This window comes from Girardinichthys multiradiatus, chromosome 12 (genome assembly GCF_021462225.1).
Source record: "Girardinichthys multiradiatus isolate DD_20200921_A chromosome 12, DD_fGirMul_XY1, whole genome shotgun sequence".
In the NCBI taxonomy this organism is placed as follows: Eukaryota; Metazoa; Chordata; class Actinopteri; order Cyprinodontiformes; family Goodeidae; genus Girardinichthys; species Girardinichthys multiradiatus.
Window position 1 is genome coordinate 3,377,096 of NC_061805.1, and position 13,396 is coordinate 3,390,491.

Below are 13,396 nucleotides of genomic sequence, written 5' to 3' on the forward strand. Positions count from 1 at the left end.
GGGCCAAGTCAGATGTTGCTTCTACAAAGAGAAAACAGAGAACATAGAGTTAAAAGCTGAAATGACAGCAAATATCGCAAAATTGGAGAGTAGTATGAGAATGTAGCAGAGAGAGTGAAAGTGGCCATTATGTCCTCCAGCATCCTATAGCAGATAACTCAGGATGACCTAAGCCACTCTAACTATAAGCTTTATCAAAAAGGAAAGTTTTAAGCCTAGCCTTAAAAGTCAAGTCAAGTTTATTTATATAGCGCTTTTCAGCAACTAGGCACTCAAGGCGCTGTACATAAGGAAAAACATTACAATGACACAGAAAATCAAACAACAACAAAAACGTAAGTAGTAGACAGGGTGTCTGCCTCAAGGACTAAAACTGGGAGCTGGTTCCACAGGAGAGGAGCCTGATAACTCTGTTAGAAATATATGGAACAATCAGATCTCTGATTTATGATGGAGCTAGACCATTAAGGGCTTTATGTGTGAGAAGGAGAATTTTAAATGATATTCTGGTTTTAACAGGGAAACTAAAATAGGAGAAATCTGATCTCTCTTTTCAATTTTCATTAGAACTCTTGCTGCATCCTTTTGGATCAGCTGAAGGCTTTTAACTGCATTTTGTGAACATCCTGATAGTAATAAATTACAATAGTCCAGCCTTGAAGTAACAAATGGATGGACTAGTTTTTCATTATTTATCATTATTTCTACAAATTCAACTTTCTTATCAAATACAACTACAGTCTTCAATAAACACACGTCCTGCTCCTGCTGAGAATGTTTCCAGAAATTTAAATCCATTGTAATGCATTTAGAAAGTTAACCCTAACCTGATTCAAATCTTTTCCAATAAATTTAAGGGTTGTGGAAATCACCAGGGAATTTTTTAGCTGCCATCAACCCTTCTGACACTTAGAGGTTAGATCTTTAGCTCCTCCCATTTTTGAAGTTTTCTTTGAACCTACAATGAGCCCCTCTCCTTCAGTTTTTCATTTTCAATTTATTCACCTCACAGATGATAAGAGATAGCCTGGTTGTGAATTTTCTTACTTAAAAAGATTGTACCCTGTTCCCAAAAGTAATTTTGCTGAACAGAGCAGAATAAATGTGGTACATTAAAAAAAAAAGATCTATACAACATCAGTAACTTCTAGGCTGAAATATATAAAGATTATGTTGCTGTTTTGTATAAAACATTTTCATGTAATATTTGAAATTTAATCCTTATTGTTAACTTATTTCTAGAACTGGAGTTGCAGCAACAACAACTGAAGGAAGGATCTAAAGTACTGAGTTTCTGTGGGCCTGGGTCAGAGGCAAAGAGCATTCTAGACTGCATTTCTGTTCCGCATCAGAAGATACAGGATCTTCAGAACAATGGTAAGAGATTCTCTCTAAAGCCAGTCTTTCAGCAGTTATTAATTTAGTGTTAAATACCACAACTGAAATCAAAGGAACACACAAAATTTAACTTTTTGCTCTTTCTATACCCTATTACTAAGTGTAGGGGAGACACATTGTCAGATTTTGCAGCAAATCCTGATAGGAAATAAGACATTTTTGATGAATAGTGTTGCTTTGTGTGTACCTTTTTGCTGTAGCTATTTTTTCTGCAAGCTTAAAAAGGGTTTTGTGTTCAATGTGCAGGCTTCTATAAGATCACCTTGATAAGCATGTGGTATGGCTCTCTGCGACCACATTTTAATCCAGAAGAGAACATCACTATGGAGCCTACTGTCAATGATGGCAGCCAGAGGTAAAATTAATGTCTTACTGATTGAATCTATTTACAGCTGATTAAGAAATTATTTATTTGTGTTTTTGGCTTTAAACTGATTCTAAATAAAGTAGTGAGATTTGAATGTATGTATGTATATTACACATTTAAGTATTAATTATGAAAATTTGCAAAATTACACATAATTTACTCAGACCACTAGATGGCAGTAAAATGCTTCTATGAAGAGCTTGGGCATGTTTTGAAAAGACATGAACAGGCATTAGTTGATACAGGACTCTTTCTGAATGGTGGTTTAAGAGAAATTTGGGACAATAGCCTATTATATTCTAGATCTTAATGCTCAAGGTGGCATAATGGAGTAGCTCCGTTACTTTCATTCTGATTATACTGGTTTTTTCTTTAAATTCTTCCTTTTCATGCTGAAATATAGTTTTTTTTATGACTTTGGATAATGATCTGGTCTTGGATGATGTGTGGCAAGAATGATTTTTGCTGATACTTGTTTACTTTTGTACAGTTATCATGATGTGTAACCATAGCAAAAAAGTGTTTTTTATAACAGGGAGCTCAAATAGTACCTCAACTAACAGCACCAAATCCAAGATGAGTTTAAAAGAAGGGATGTGGATGCAGAGATTCAAAGATTAGCATCAAAAGCGAAGGAGGTGGATTAGAAGTGGTGTCAGCAACAGATGTTGTAATCCATGACATGCTACTGTGGAATATTGTGTCTGCAGCCCAGATATTTAAATATTCGCAGTAGGTTTTCGTCCATATTATTTACAGAGAGAGGTCAGCAGTGTTTTTTTTTTTTGGCAAACGCAGACAGTCCTCCATCAGCTGTGGCCGAAACACTATGTGATGTCATCAGCTCAGTTGCTGCTAGCCTACAGACACACTACCCCAATATGTTTATGGCAATATCTGATCAATGTAATCACGCCTCACTCTCTTATACATTTCCAATGTTTCAACAGTTTGTCAACTGCTCTACCAGAGAAAACAAAATGTTGGAGTTGTTTTATAGGATTCATACATCTCTAAAACAAGACCCCTAGAAAAATCAAATCACAATCTTGTCTTTTTCTGCCATGGACCCATCTGCTTCTACATCGTTTTGTTTAACGAAATCAGAGGATGCTGGTCCTCCATTTGCCCCTGTGTTCCACCTGTTTGTCTCTAGAAGTCAGGTGAAGATGCAGTTGGAGAGACTGAACCAAAACAAGGCTGCAGGTTCAGATAGTGTCAGCTCCATAGTCCTGAAGGCCAGTGCAGGGCAGCTCTCTGGGATTATGCAGCACCTCTTCAAACTTAGCCTGACCCAGGAGATGGTTCCAGTGTTGTGGAACTACCAAATAACAGTACCAAATAAAACCTCACCTATCAATCCTCAGTGACTAGACCTGTTGCCCTGACATCATTACTGTTTAGCAAAGATCTGATCTGTACTGAAAAAATGTGCAATGACATTTAAATACACATAAAAACAATTGGGGCAGAGTAGAAAAATGCACCGATCAGAGTTTTGACTTTCCAACACCCCCTTTATCCATTTCAAGTTTCTCTTTAAAAACTAGACCAAAAGAAGATATAAGAACAGCACTGGAAATTATTCTTCTAGCCTTCCTGCCATAAGGGGTCATAAATTATTTATATTCAAAGCAGATACAATATTAAACCACATGTTTGAGAGAGATTTGATTTATCTCTACTGTGATACCTCTTACTTGTTCTAATACATAAGCACGTTAAAACACATACTTTCTGTTGCTGCTTTTAACGTTTGGGGACTCTGTGTTTTACACGTTTTTTTCTAGTAGTTGTAAGAGGTCGCTAGCTTAGCGTTAGCTTTAGCTCCACCATGGCTACCTGTTCTGCTGTTTCTCTGTCTGAGTCTCTTCCTCTCTCCTGCTCTCTCTGTCAGATGTTCAGTTACTCCTCGGCCTCCTTTAGCGATAATGGTACGTGTAATAAATGTAGCATTTTTGTAGCTTTGGAGGCGAGGGTGTCGGAATTGGAGGCCCGGCACCACCGAGGGTAGCTCCCCGTAGCAGTCCTCCAGCAGAGCCCGCGCAGCCAGGACCTCAGGCCAGCTGGGTGACGGTATGTAAAAGGCATAGTCCTAGATCCCAGCCCACAGGTCACCATCAACCCGTTTGTGTTTCAAACAGATTTTCCCCGCTCAGCGACACACCCGCTGAGAAGCCAACTCTGGTAATTGGCAGCTCTATAGTCAGAAACGTGGCACTAGAGACACCAGCGACCATAGTGAAATGTCTGCCAGGGGCCAGAACGGGTTGATGTCATTGGACTGATCCAGGACGGTGACGAGTCTGCATACAGACAGCAGGTGGATCGACTGGTACACTGGTGCAGTCAGAACTACGTTGAACTCAACCCAGTCAAGACTGTGAAAATGGTGGTGGACTTTCAGAGAACACCACCCCCATACACCCCCCTCACCATCCTCAACAACACTGTATCGGCCACGGACAACTCCAGGTTCTTAGGAACCACTATCTCTGAGAACCTGAGATGGTCTTCACACATAGACATTGTTCGAAAGAAGGCCCAGCAGAGACTGTACTTCCTGAGGCAACTTGTTTTTATGTTTTTCGAGCCACAGTACTGTGGTGTAGGGGCCACAATCCTGTGGTCTCATTGAGTAGAGAGGAACTTCTCAACATCAGAGAGTCCTCTCTTGGGATTTTTTCACCATCTTTCATCGATCCGAGGTTCACTGAGCTCCTGGCAAGCAGAGCTGCGGCACAATACGGGATTCTGCGCCGAAAGCGTCGAAGGGGAAAGCATGCTGGCGCGCTGGTAAAGCTCCGCAAAAGAGGACTTCGCACACCACTGCCTTCAATCCACCTGGCAAATGTCCGCTCTCTAAACAACAAGATGGACGAGCTGCTTCTCCTCACCGGTAAAAACACGGACCTCCGTGGATCAGCAGTTCTCTGCTTCACTGAGACATGGCTGAGCGAAAACATCCCGGACCGAGCACTGCTGTTGCCGGACTTCCAGCTGCTCAGAGCGGATTGCAGCGCGGAGCTATCAGGGAAGAGGCGAGGAGGCGGAATCTGCTTTTATATAAATGAAGGTTGGTGCAGAGACGTAAAAGTGCTGGGGAAAACATGTAGTCCGGATCTGGAGTCATTTTCAATAATCTGTAAACTGTTTTATTCACAGAGAGAGTTTTCCTCCTTTATAATAATTGGCTCATATTTTCCACCGCATGGCTGCACTTCTGCCGCGGAAAAACATCTTGCTGAGCTGGTTACAAACGTGGAGAAAAAATACACAGACTCATTATAATACTGGGAGATTTTAACAGAGCAAACCTCTCCAATGAACTCCCCAAATACAGACAGCATATTAAGTGTCCCACCAAAGACAAAAACACACTGGACCATTGTTACACAGCTTTAAAGGACTCATATCATGCTGTTACCAGGGCTGCTCTGGATTTTTTGGATCGTTCTCTTATCCACCTCATCCCAACCTACAGACAGAAACTAAGAGCCTCCAAACCCAAGGTTCACACTGTTAAGAAGTGGACTGAGGAATCAAAGCAGGTGCTACAGGCTTGCTTTGAATGCACAGACTGGACTGTTTTTGAAACCTCAGCCACTGACCTAAACCAACTAACAGATGTGGTGACATCATACATCAGTTTCTGTGAGGACATGTGTGTGCAGACCAAGACCTTCTGCACCTTTGGGAATAACAAGCCATGGTTTACTCCACACCTCAGGAATCTGTGCAGGGAAAAGGAAGAAGCTCACAGCAGTGGAGATTGGGTGCGGTACAGGCAGGCCAGGAACAAACTAACAAAGGAGATCAAAGCAGCCAAGAGAAGCTACAGTGAGAAGCTTAAGAACAGCCTTTCTACTGGTGATGCTTCAGCTGTATGGACCGGTCTGAGAAACCTGACTGCCTATAGGAGCCCCCTCACCCATCCTGAACAGAGTCGTCTCCTGGCCAACCGTCTGAATGGCTTCTACTGCAGACATGACAAGAAGCCATTCACACCTCAAATCATCTCCTCCACATCCCATTCAGGAACAAATCCTCTGCCTGCACTAAAGATCTCAGAGGAAGATGTAAATAGGCTCTTTCAGCGCATGAAAACAAAGAAAGCTGGAGGACCTGATAACGTCTCCCCATCATGCCTGAAAGCCTGTGCAAATCAACTCGATCCGATCTTCACAAGGATCTTCAACAAGTCACTGGAGAAATGTGAGGCCCCCTCCTGCCTCAAACGATTCACCATCATCCCGGTGCCCAAGAAACCCACCATCCCAGGATTAAATGACTACAGGCCTGTAGCCCTGACATCTGTGGTCATGAAATCCTTTGAGCGGCTGGTGTTGAAGCACCTGAAAGACATCACAGGCCCCCTGCTGGACCCCCTGCAATTTGCTTACCGAGCAAACAGGCCGGCAGATAATGCTGTCAACTTAGGTCTACACTTCATCCTGCAGTGATGTGTCTGCATATAGACAGCAGGTGGATCAGCTGATACACTGGTGCAGTCAGAACGACCTTGAACTCAACCCACTCAAGACTGTGGAAATGGTGGTGGACTTTCGGAGAACACCACCCCAATACACCCCTCTCACCATCCTCAACAACACAGTATTGGCCGTGGACCACTTCAGGTTCTTAGGTACCACCATCTCTGAGGACCTGAGATGGTCTTCACACATAGACACTGTTCGAAAGAAGGCCCAGCAGAGACTGTACTTCCTGAGGCAACTCAAGACGTTCAACCTTCCACAGGAGCTGCTGGTCATCTTCTACACTGCCATCATTCAATCTGTCCTGTCTTCATCCATCTCAGTGTGGTTTGGCTCATCCACAAAACAGGACAAGTCCAGACTGCAACAAATAATCTGGAATGCAGAGAGAATAATCAGGGCTGACCTTCCCTCCATCCAGGACTTATACAGGTCTAGGGTCAGGAAAAGAGCTGCTAAAATCTCTGCAGACCCCACACACCCTGCACATAAACTGTTCAGAGCTTTACCTTCAGGCCGCCGCTACAGAGCACTGTTTACTAAAACCAGCCGCCACAGAGACAGTTTCTTCCCCCAGGCTGTTTCTCTGTTGAACATTCAATAGAGTACAAAACAACAGCATACAGATGTTGCAAATGCACCTTTTTATTATATATGTGTATATTGTACATTGTAAATATGTAAATTCTGTAATACAAAAACAAAACCAAAGAGCAAAGTGTACCGGAGTCAAATTCCTTGTTTGTATGTACAAACATGGCAATAAAGCTGATTCTGATTCTGATTCTTAAATATAGCCTATAATGCTATCTTAGACTCAATTGGCTTTGCTCAAAACATTAACAAATCTACCGACCTTTGTCTTCATTCTCTAGACCTTGTGCTGACATATGGCATTGAGTGTAAAGACATAACAATATTTTCTCATAACCCTGTCCTGTCTGACCATTTTTTAATAACCTTTGAGTTTAATTTAACCGAGTACTTCACACCTGAAAGAAAATTTCATTATAGTAGATCATTATCAGACAATGCTGTAACAACCTTTAAAGAATATGTTCCACTTTTGATTTCCTCATTAAAATAGAAAAACAGAGTGGAGGGTAATAATCTTGTTTCTGCCCCTTCACAAATTGTGTTACTTCATCATTGCGTTAGACAATGCAGCCCCTTTGAAAAAGAAGGTAATTACTCATAGGAGGCCAGCTCCCTGGTTTAATTCAGAGCTGCGTACTTTAAAACACAATGTTAGAAAATTGGAGAGAAAATGGCGCTCTACACACCTAGAGGATTCCTATATAATCTGGAAAAATAGCCTACTGTTATATAAAAAGACACTTCGCCAAGCCAGAACAGCTTATTTCTCATTATTAATAGAAGAGAACAAGAATAATCCTAGGTTTCTCTTTAGTACAGTTGCTAAACTTACACACAGTCATAGCTCTGTTGAGCCATCCATTCCCTTAGCTCTCAGCAGTCATGACTTTATGGGATTCTTCCACAACAAAACTGATTCTATTAAAAATAAAATCTTTGACATACTCCTGAAGATGATTACTTCATCCTCAGCAAGTGAGACAACATAGGAAGTAACTGTAGAACCTGATCTGTGTTTGTACTGCTTTGATCCTGTGGAGCTCCCTGAGTTATCAGAAATATTAGCTTCATCTAAACCTTCAACTTGTATGTTAGACCCAATCCCAACCAAATTATTTAAGGAAGTGTTCCCTCTGATTACCAGCTGTAATAAATGGATATGTACCACAAGCTTTTAAGGTAGCTGTAATTAAACCTTTGCTTAAGAAACCTTCGTTAATTGAGATGACTTAATAAATTACAGACCTATATCCAATCTTCCATTCTTATCTAAAATTCTTGAGAAAATAGTTGCTAATCAAATGTGTGAGCATTTACACAGTGATGACCTGTTCGAAGAGTTTCAGTCAGGCTTCCGAGCTCATCATAGCACTGAAACAGCTCTGCTGAAAGTCACTAATGACATTCTTAGGGCCTCAGATAATGGACTTCTATCTGTACTTGTCCTGTTAGATCCCAGTGCTGCATTTGATACAGTCGATCACAATATTATCTTAGAAAGGCTGGAATATGCTGTAGGGATCAGGGTAACAGTGCTAGGCTGGTTTAAATCTTGTTTGTCTGACAGATTCCAGTTTGTTCATGTAAATGATAAATCATCTTTAAACTCCAGGGTTAATTGTGGAGTACCGCAGGGTTCTGTACTTGGGCCGATTCTTTTTACTATATACAGGGGTTGGACAATGAAACTGAAACACCTGTAATTTTAGTGTGGGAGGTTTCATGGGTAAATTGGACCAGCCTGGTAGCCAGTCTTCATTGATTGCACATTGCACCAGTAAGAGCAGAGTTTGAAGGTTCAATTAGCAGGGTAAGAGCACAGTTTTGCTCAAAATATTGAAATGCACACAATATTATGGGTGACATACCAGAGTTCAAAAAGGACAAATTGTTGGTGCACGTCTTGCTGGCGCATCTGTGACCAAGACAGCAAGTCTTTGTGATGTATGAAGAGCCACAGTATCCAGGGTAATGTCAGCATACCACCAAGAAGGACGAACCACATCCAACAGGATTAACTGTGGATTCAAGAGGAAGCTGTCTGAAAGGGATGTTCGGGTGCTAATCCGGATTGTATCCAAAAAACATAAAACCACGGCTGCCCAAATCACGGCAGAATTAAATGTGCACCTCAACTCTCCTGTTTCCACCAGAACTGTCCGTCGGGAGCTCCACAGGGTCAATATACACAGCCGGGCTGCTATAGCCAAACCTTTGGCCACTCATGCCAATGCCAAACGTCGGTTTCAATGGTGCAAGGAGCGCAAATCTAGGGCTGTGGACAATGTGAAACATGTATTGTTCTCTGATGAGTCCACCTTTACTGTTTTCCTCACATCCGGGAGAGTTACGGTGTGGAGAAGCCCCAAAGAAGCATGCCACCCAGACTGTTGCATGCCCAGAGTGAAGCATGGGGGTGGATCAGTGATGGTTTGGGCTGCCATATCATGGCATTCCCTTGGCCCAATACTTGTGCTAGATGGGCGCTTTCTTGAAGACCATGTGCATCCAATGGTTCAAACATTGTATCCTGAAGGTGGTGCCGTGTATCAGGATGACAATGCACCAATACACACAGCAAGACTGGTGAAAGATTGGTTTGATGAACATGAAACATGAAAGTGAAGTTGAACCAGATCTAAATATTATTGAGCCACTTTGGGGTGTTTTGGAGGAGCAAGTCAAGAAACGTTTTCCTCCACCAGTATCACGTAGTGACCTGGCAACTATCCTGCAAGAAGAACGGCTTGAAATCCCTCTGACCACTGTGCAGGACTTGTATATGTAATTCCCAAGACAGTGTATTGGCCGCAAAAGGAGGCCCTACATCATACTAATAAATTATTGTGGTCTAAAACCAGGTGTTTCAGTTTTGTTGTCCAACCCCTGTATATGCTTCCAATAGGTAAAATTATCAGGCAGCATAGGATACATTTTCACTGTTACGCTGATGACATTCAGCTTTACTTATCCATGAATCCTGATGAGCCCAACCAGTTAGATAGACTACAAGCATGTCTTGAAGACATAAAAACTTTTTTGACTTTAAATTTTCTGCTTCTAAATTCAGACCATACAGAAGTTGTCGTCTTTGGACGGGAGTCTTTAAAAAAAAAAACTGCTAAGTCAATCACTTAACCTGGATGGCATTAAATTGACCTCCAGTAATAAAGTAAAAAACCTTGGTGTTATTTTTGATCAGGACATGTCAGTTAAAACAGGTTTCTAGGATTTCCTTCTTTCATCTCCGGAACATTGCCAAAATTAGAAATATCCTGTCCAGGAGTGACGCTGAAAAACTAGTCCATGTATTTGTTACTTCAAGGATTGACTTGTAATTCGTTACTGTCAGGATGTCCATAAAATGCTGTTAAAAGCCTTCAGCTGATTCAAAAAGCTGCAGCAAGAGTTCTAATGAAAATTAAAAAGAGAGATCATTTTTCCCCTACTTTAGCTTCCCTTCATTGGCTCCCTGTTAAATCCAGAATAGAATTTAAAATTCTTCTTCTCACATATAAAGCCCTTAATGATCTAGCTCCATCATACATCAGCAATCTGATTGTTCCATATATTCCCAACAGAGCACTTCGTTCTCAGACTGCAGGTTTACTGGTGGTTCCTAGAGTCTCTAGAAGTAGAATGGGAGGCAGATCCTTTAGTTATCAGGCTCCTCTCCTGTGGAACCAGCTCCCAGTTTTAGTCCGTGAGGCAGACACCCTGTCTACTTTTAAGGCTAGGCTTAAAACTTTCCTTTTTGATAAAGCTTATAGTTGGAGTGGCTTAGGTTATCCTGAGCTATCTTCCTTATTTTTACCTCCGTCTTCTTCCCTCCCTATTGGACGGAGTAAGGGGGAGTCAGGTTCAGCCTAAACTAGCTCAGTTATGGTTGAGGTGCAAACACACCCTCCATTTCTGCTACCTGTATGACCCCTTCTTTTTTCCAATGGTTATGGTCAATCTGACAGAGAGAGGTATCCCAATCGATTTTTAGTATATGTCAAGTGGTTCCCACTTTTTTTGGGCTTACACTGCAGGTTTCCCTCACTTGAGAAGGCAGCTTGGTTCAATAGGATTCAAACTGGATTTCCCTCAATGACCCAGAAACAATTTTTCTTTTCTTTCTTTCCTTTATTTTTAAAGTTCACAGGTGGTCACAATAGGTGAAAACCTTAAACACAAAGAAAACACAAAAGGGTTCAGCAAAAACCCAATAAACCACATTTAACTATGTTCAAAATAATTAGCCCTTTAAATGATTATACATTATTCTTGAAACTAAGTATAACATCCCAAATTAAACACCCAAAAATCAAACAAATATATTTAAAGCATTAAATATCAGTTTTTACATATATTCAAGTACAGTCTGCAGCTCACCGGCTCCTTCCGTACCTTGAAACAAGCTTTCTCAGTCCTGCAGTGTCCATTTTCCAGCACCTCTCTCACACATTGTAAGCAGCTCATGTGTTAGAGAGTACCTTCAAATAGTTCATTTAATCATCTCCATCTGGTGCAAACAGGCTGCTGCCACCAGGGTGGGAGACACAGCCAGACCTGCACTCAGCCAGAAAGGGGCGGGGCCTGAAGCTCAGCTCAACAGTATAACAATGGCCATCATTGGGCTCTAAATGGAGAAACGGTCTACTTTTAAGGCTAGGCTTAAAACTTTCCTTTTTGATAAAGCTTATAGTTATATTTATATTGGCTTAGATTATCCTGAACTATCTCTGTAGTTACGCTGCTATAGGCTTAGGCTGTTGGAGGACATAATGACCACTTTCACCCTCTTCGCTACATTCTCACACTACTCTCCAATTTTGCATTATTTGCTGTTATTTCAACTTTTAACTTTGTTCTCTCTCTTTTCTCTTCCTAGAAGCTATACCTGGCCTGACTCTGTCTACTTGTCACACCTTTCTGGAGAGGGGCATCGTCCAAGTTTCTGCTGGCAACAACTTAATGCTCACCCTCTACCGATGATCCACATGGCCCTGTCTTTCAGTGTTTAAGCCTTTCTCTCTCCTAGACTTGGAAATTGACTGAGCTTTTACTGTGACTAACTCAATGTGCTCTCTTTCAGACTCTAACCTTGAAAACTGGCTCAGAGTTTATCTGTTCTTTCTTTCTAGGTGAAACGACTAAAGGAGCTACATCCATTAACATATACTTTTCCTTCCTATAGAAAGGACTCCTGGATCAGTGCTTATTTGTTCTTTTTGTGTCTCTGCTCTGTTCTCTCAAACTCCCCAGTGGATAGTGGCAGATGGCCGCTCACACTGAGCCTGGTTCTGCTGGAGGTTTCCTCCTGTTAAAAGGGAGTTTTTCCTCTCCACTGTTGCTACATGCCTGCTCAGTGTGAGGGATTGCTGCAAAGTAAACGCCAGTGACGATCCACTGTCTCTACATGCTTATCTAGGAGGAGGGAATGCTGCAAGTCACTGACTGGATTCAATCTGCTGGGTTTCCTTAGACAGAAAAACTTTTTATCCAGTTTGAATAAATAACTGAATCTGACTGCCCTGTTCAATGATTAATTGGAATGTTTGTACCTGACTTTTGTGAAGTGCCTTGAGATGACATGTGTTGTGAATTGGTGCTATATAAATAAACTGAATTGAATTGAATTATAAAAGTGCTGTTTTGAGAGCAATCTGTGAATTTACAGATCATTGTCAATGGAGATGATTGGGCGGGCATCAGTCCATTATTAGTGCCTAGCCATTCCATTGCCTGGTTCTGTGACTGTGCACAAAACGATGGTAAATAACATTATGTTAGAGAAACAACATTCTAGGTTTAGAATACAACTTAACTAATTTCTTATCTTGACTTTTCTTATGTTCCACAATCAAAGAAAGAAACTTGTCTTATACTTAGCCCTTTTATTGAAAACACACTTAAAAACACTCACAAAACAAATGGATGACAACACAGTGCAATCTTTATTTTTCTGCAATTTAATACACCTGTTGAGTTATTTCTTTTTTGTACATGCCTTTCATGGCCATTAGGGTGCTGTATCATGTGCACGATGGTAGCAACTTGGAGGAGTGGTGCAGCGGGTAGGAGGGATCCACATCGATGAGGCTGACTTTCCTCACCACTGATACCTTTACATTTCAGTCAAAACAAATGTTGCTTCTCCAGTTATTTTACGACCTAATTTATTATGCATATGTATATTGTGATAACGGTATGATGGTTGGTGTTTATATTTTTAAAGTTCCAACTACTTTTTTTTTTTAATTGTCTGTTCATATGTAAACTCAAAAAAGAATTTGGGCTATGTCTTACTCGTACTCGTACTCATCGTCTTCCGCTTATCCGGGACCGGTTCGCGGGGGCAGCAGACTCAGCAGAGATGCCCAGACGTCCCTCTCCCCAGACACCTCCGCCAGCTCCTCCGGGTGGAGCCCAAGGCGTTCCCAGGCCAGCCGAGAGACATAGTCCCTACAGCGTGTCCTGGGCCGTCCCCTGGGCCTCCTCCCGTTGGGACATGCCTGGAACACCTCCCGAGGAAGTCGTCCAGGAGGCATCC

At 41.7% G+C, this 13,396-nt stretch overlaps 1 protein-coding gene across 4 annotated transcripts in view; it reads left to right on the forward strand.

Annotated features, from left to right (window-relative positions):
* Positions 1-13,396, forward strand: part of adgrd2 (adhesion G protein-coupled receptor D2) — a 106,126-nt gene that overhangs the window by 38,169 nt on the left and 54,561 nt on the right. For all 4 annotated transcript variants that reach the window (XR_007040446.1, XM_047380153.1, XM_047380152.1 and 1 more), the window contains exons 10-11: positions 1,243-1,377; positions 1,645-1,753. Coding sequence is in view for 3 of the 4 variants with exons in the window: in XM_047380153.1 (XP_047236109.1) it covers positions 1,243-1,377; positions 1,645-1,753 (244 nt within the window). In the remaining variant the exon portion in view is untranslated. The remainder of the gene's footprint in view (positions 1-1,242; positions 1,378-1,644; positions 1,754-13,396) is intronic.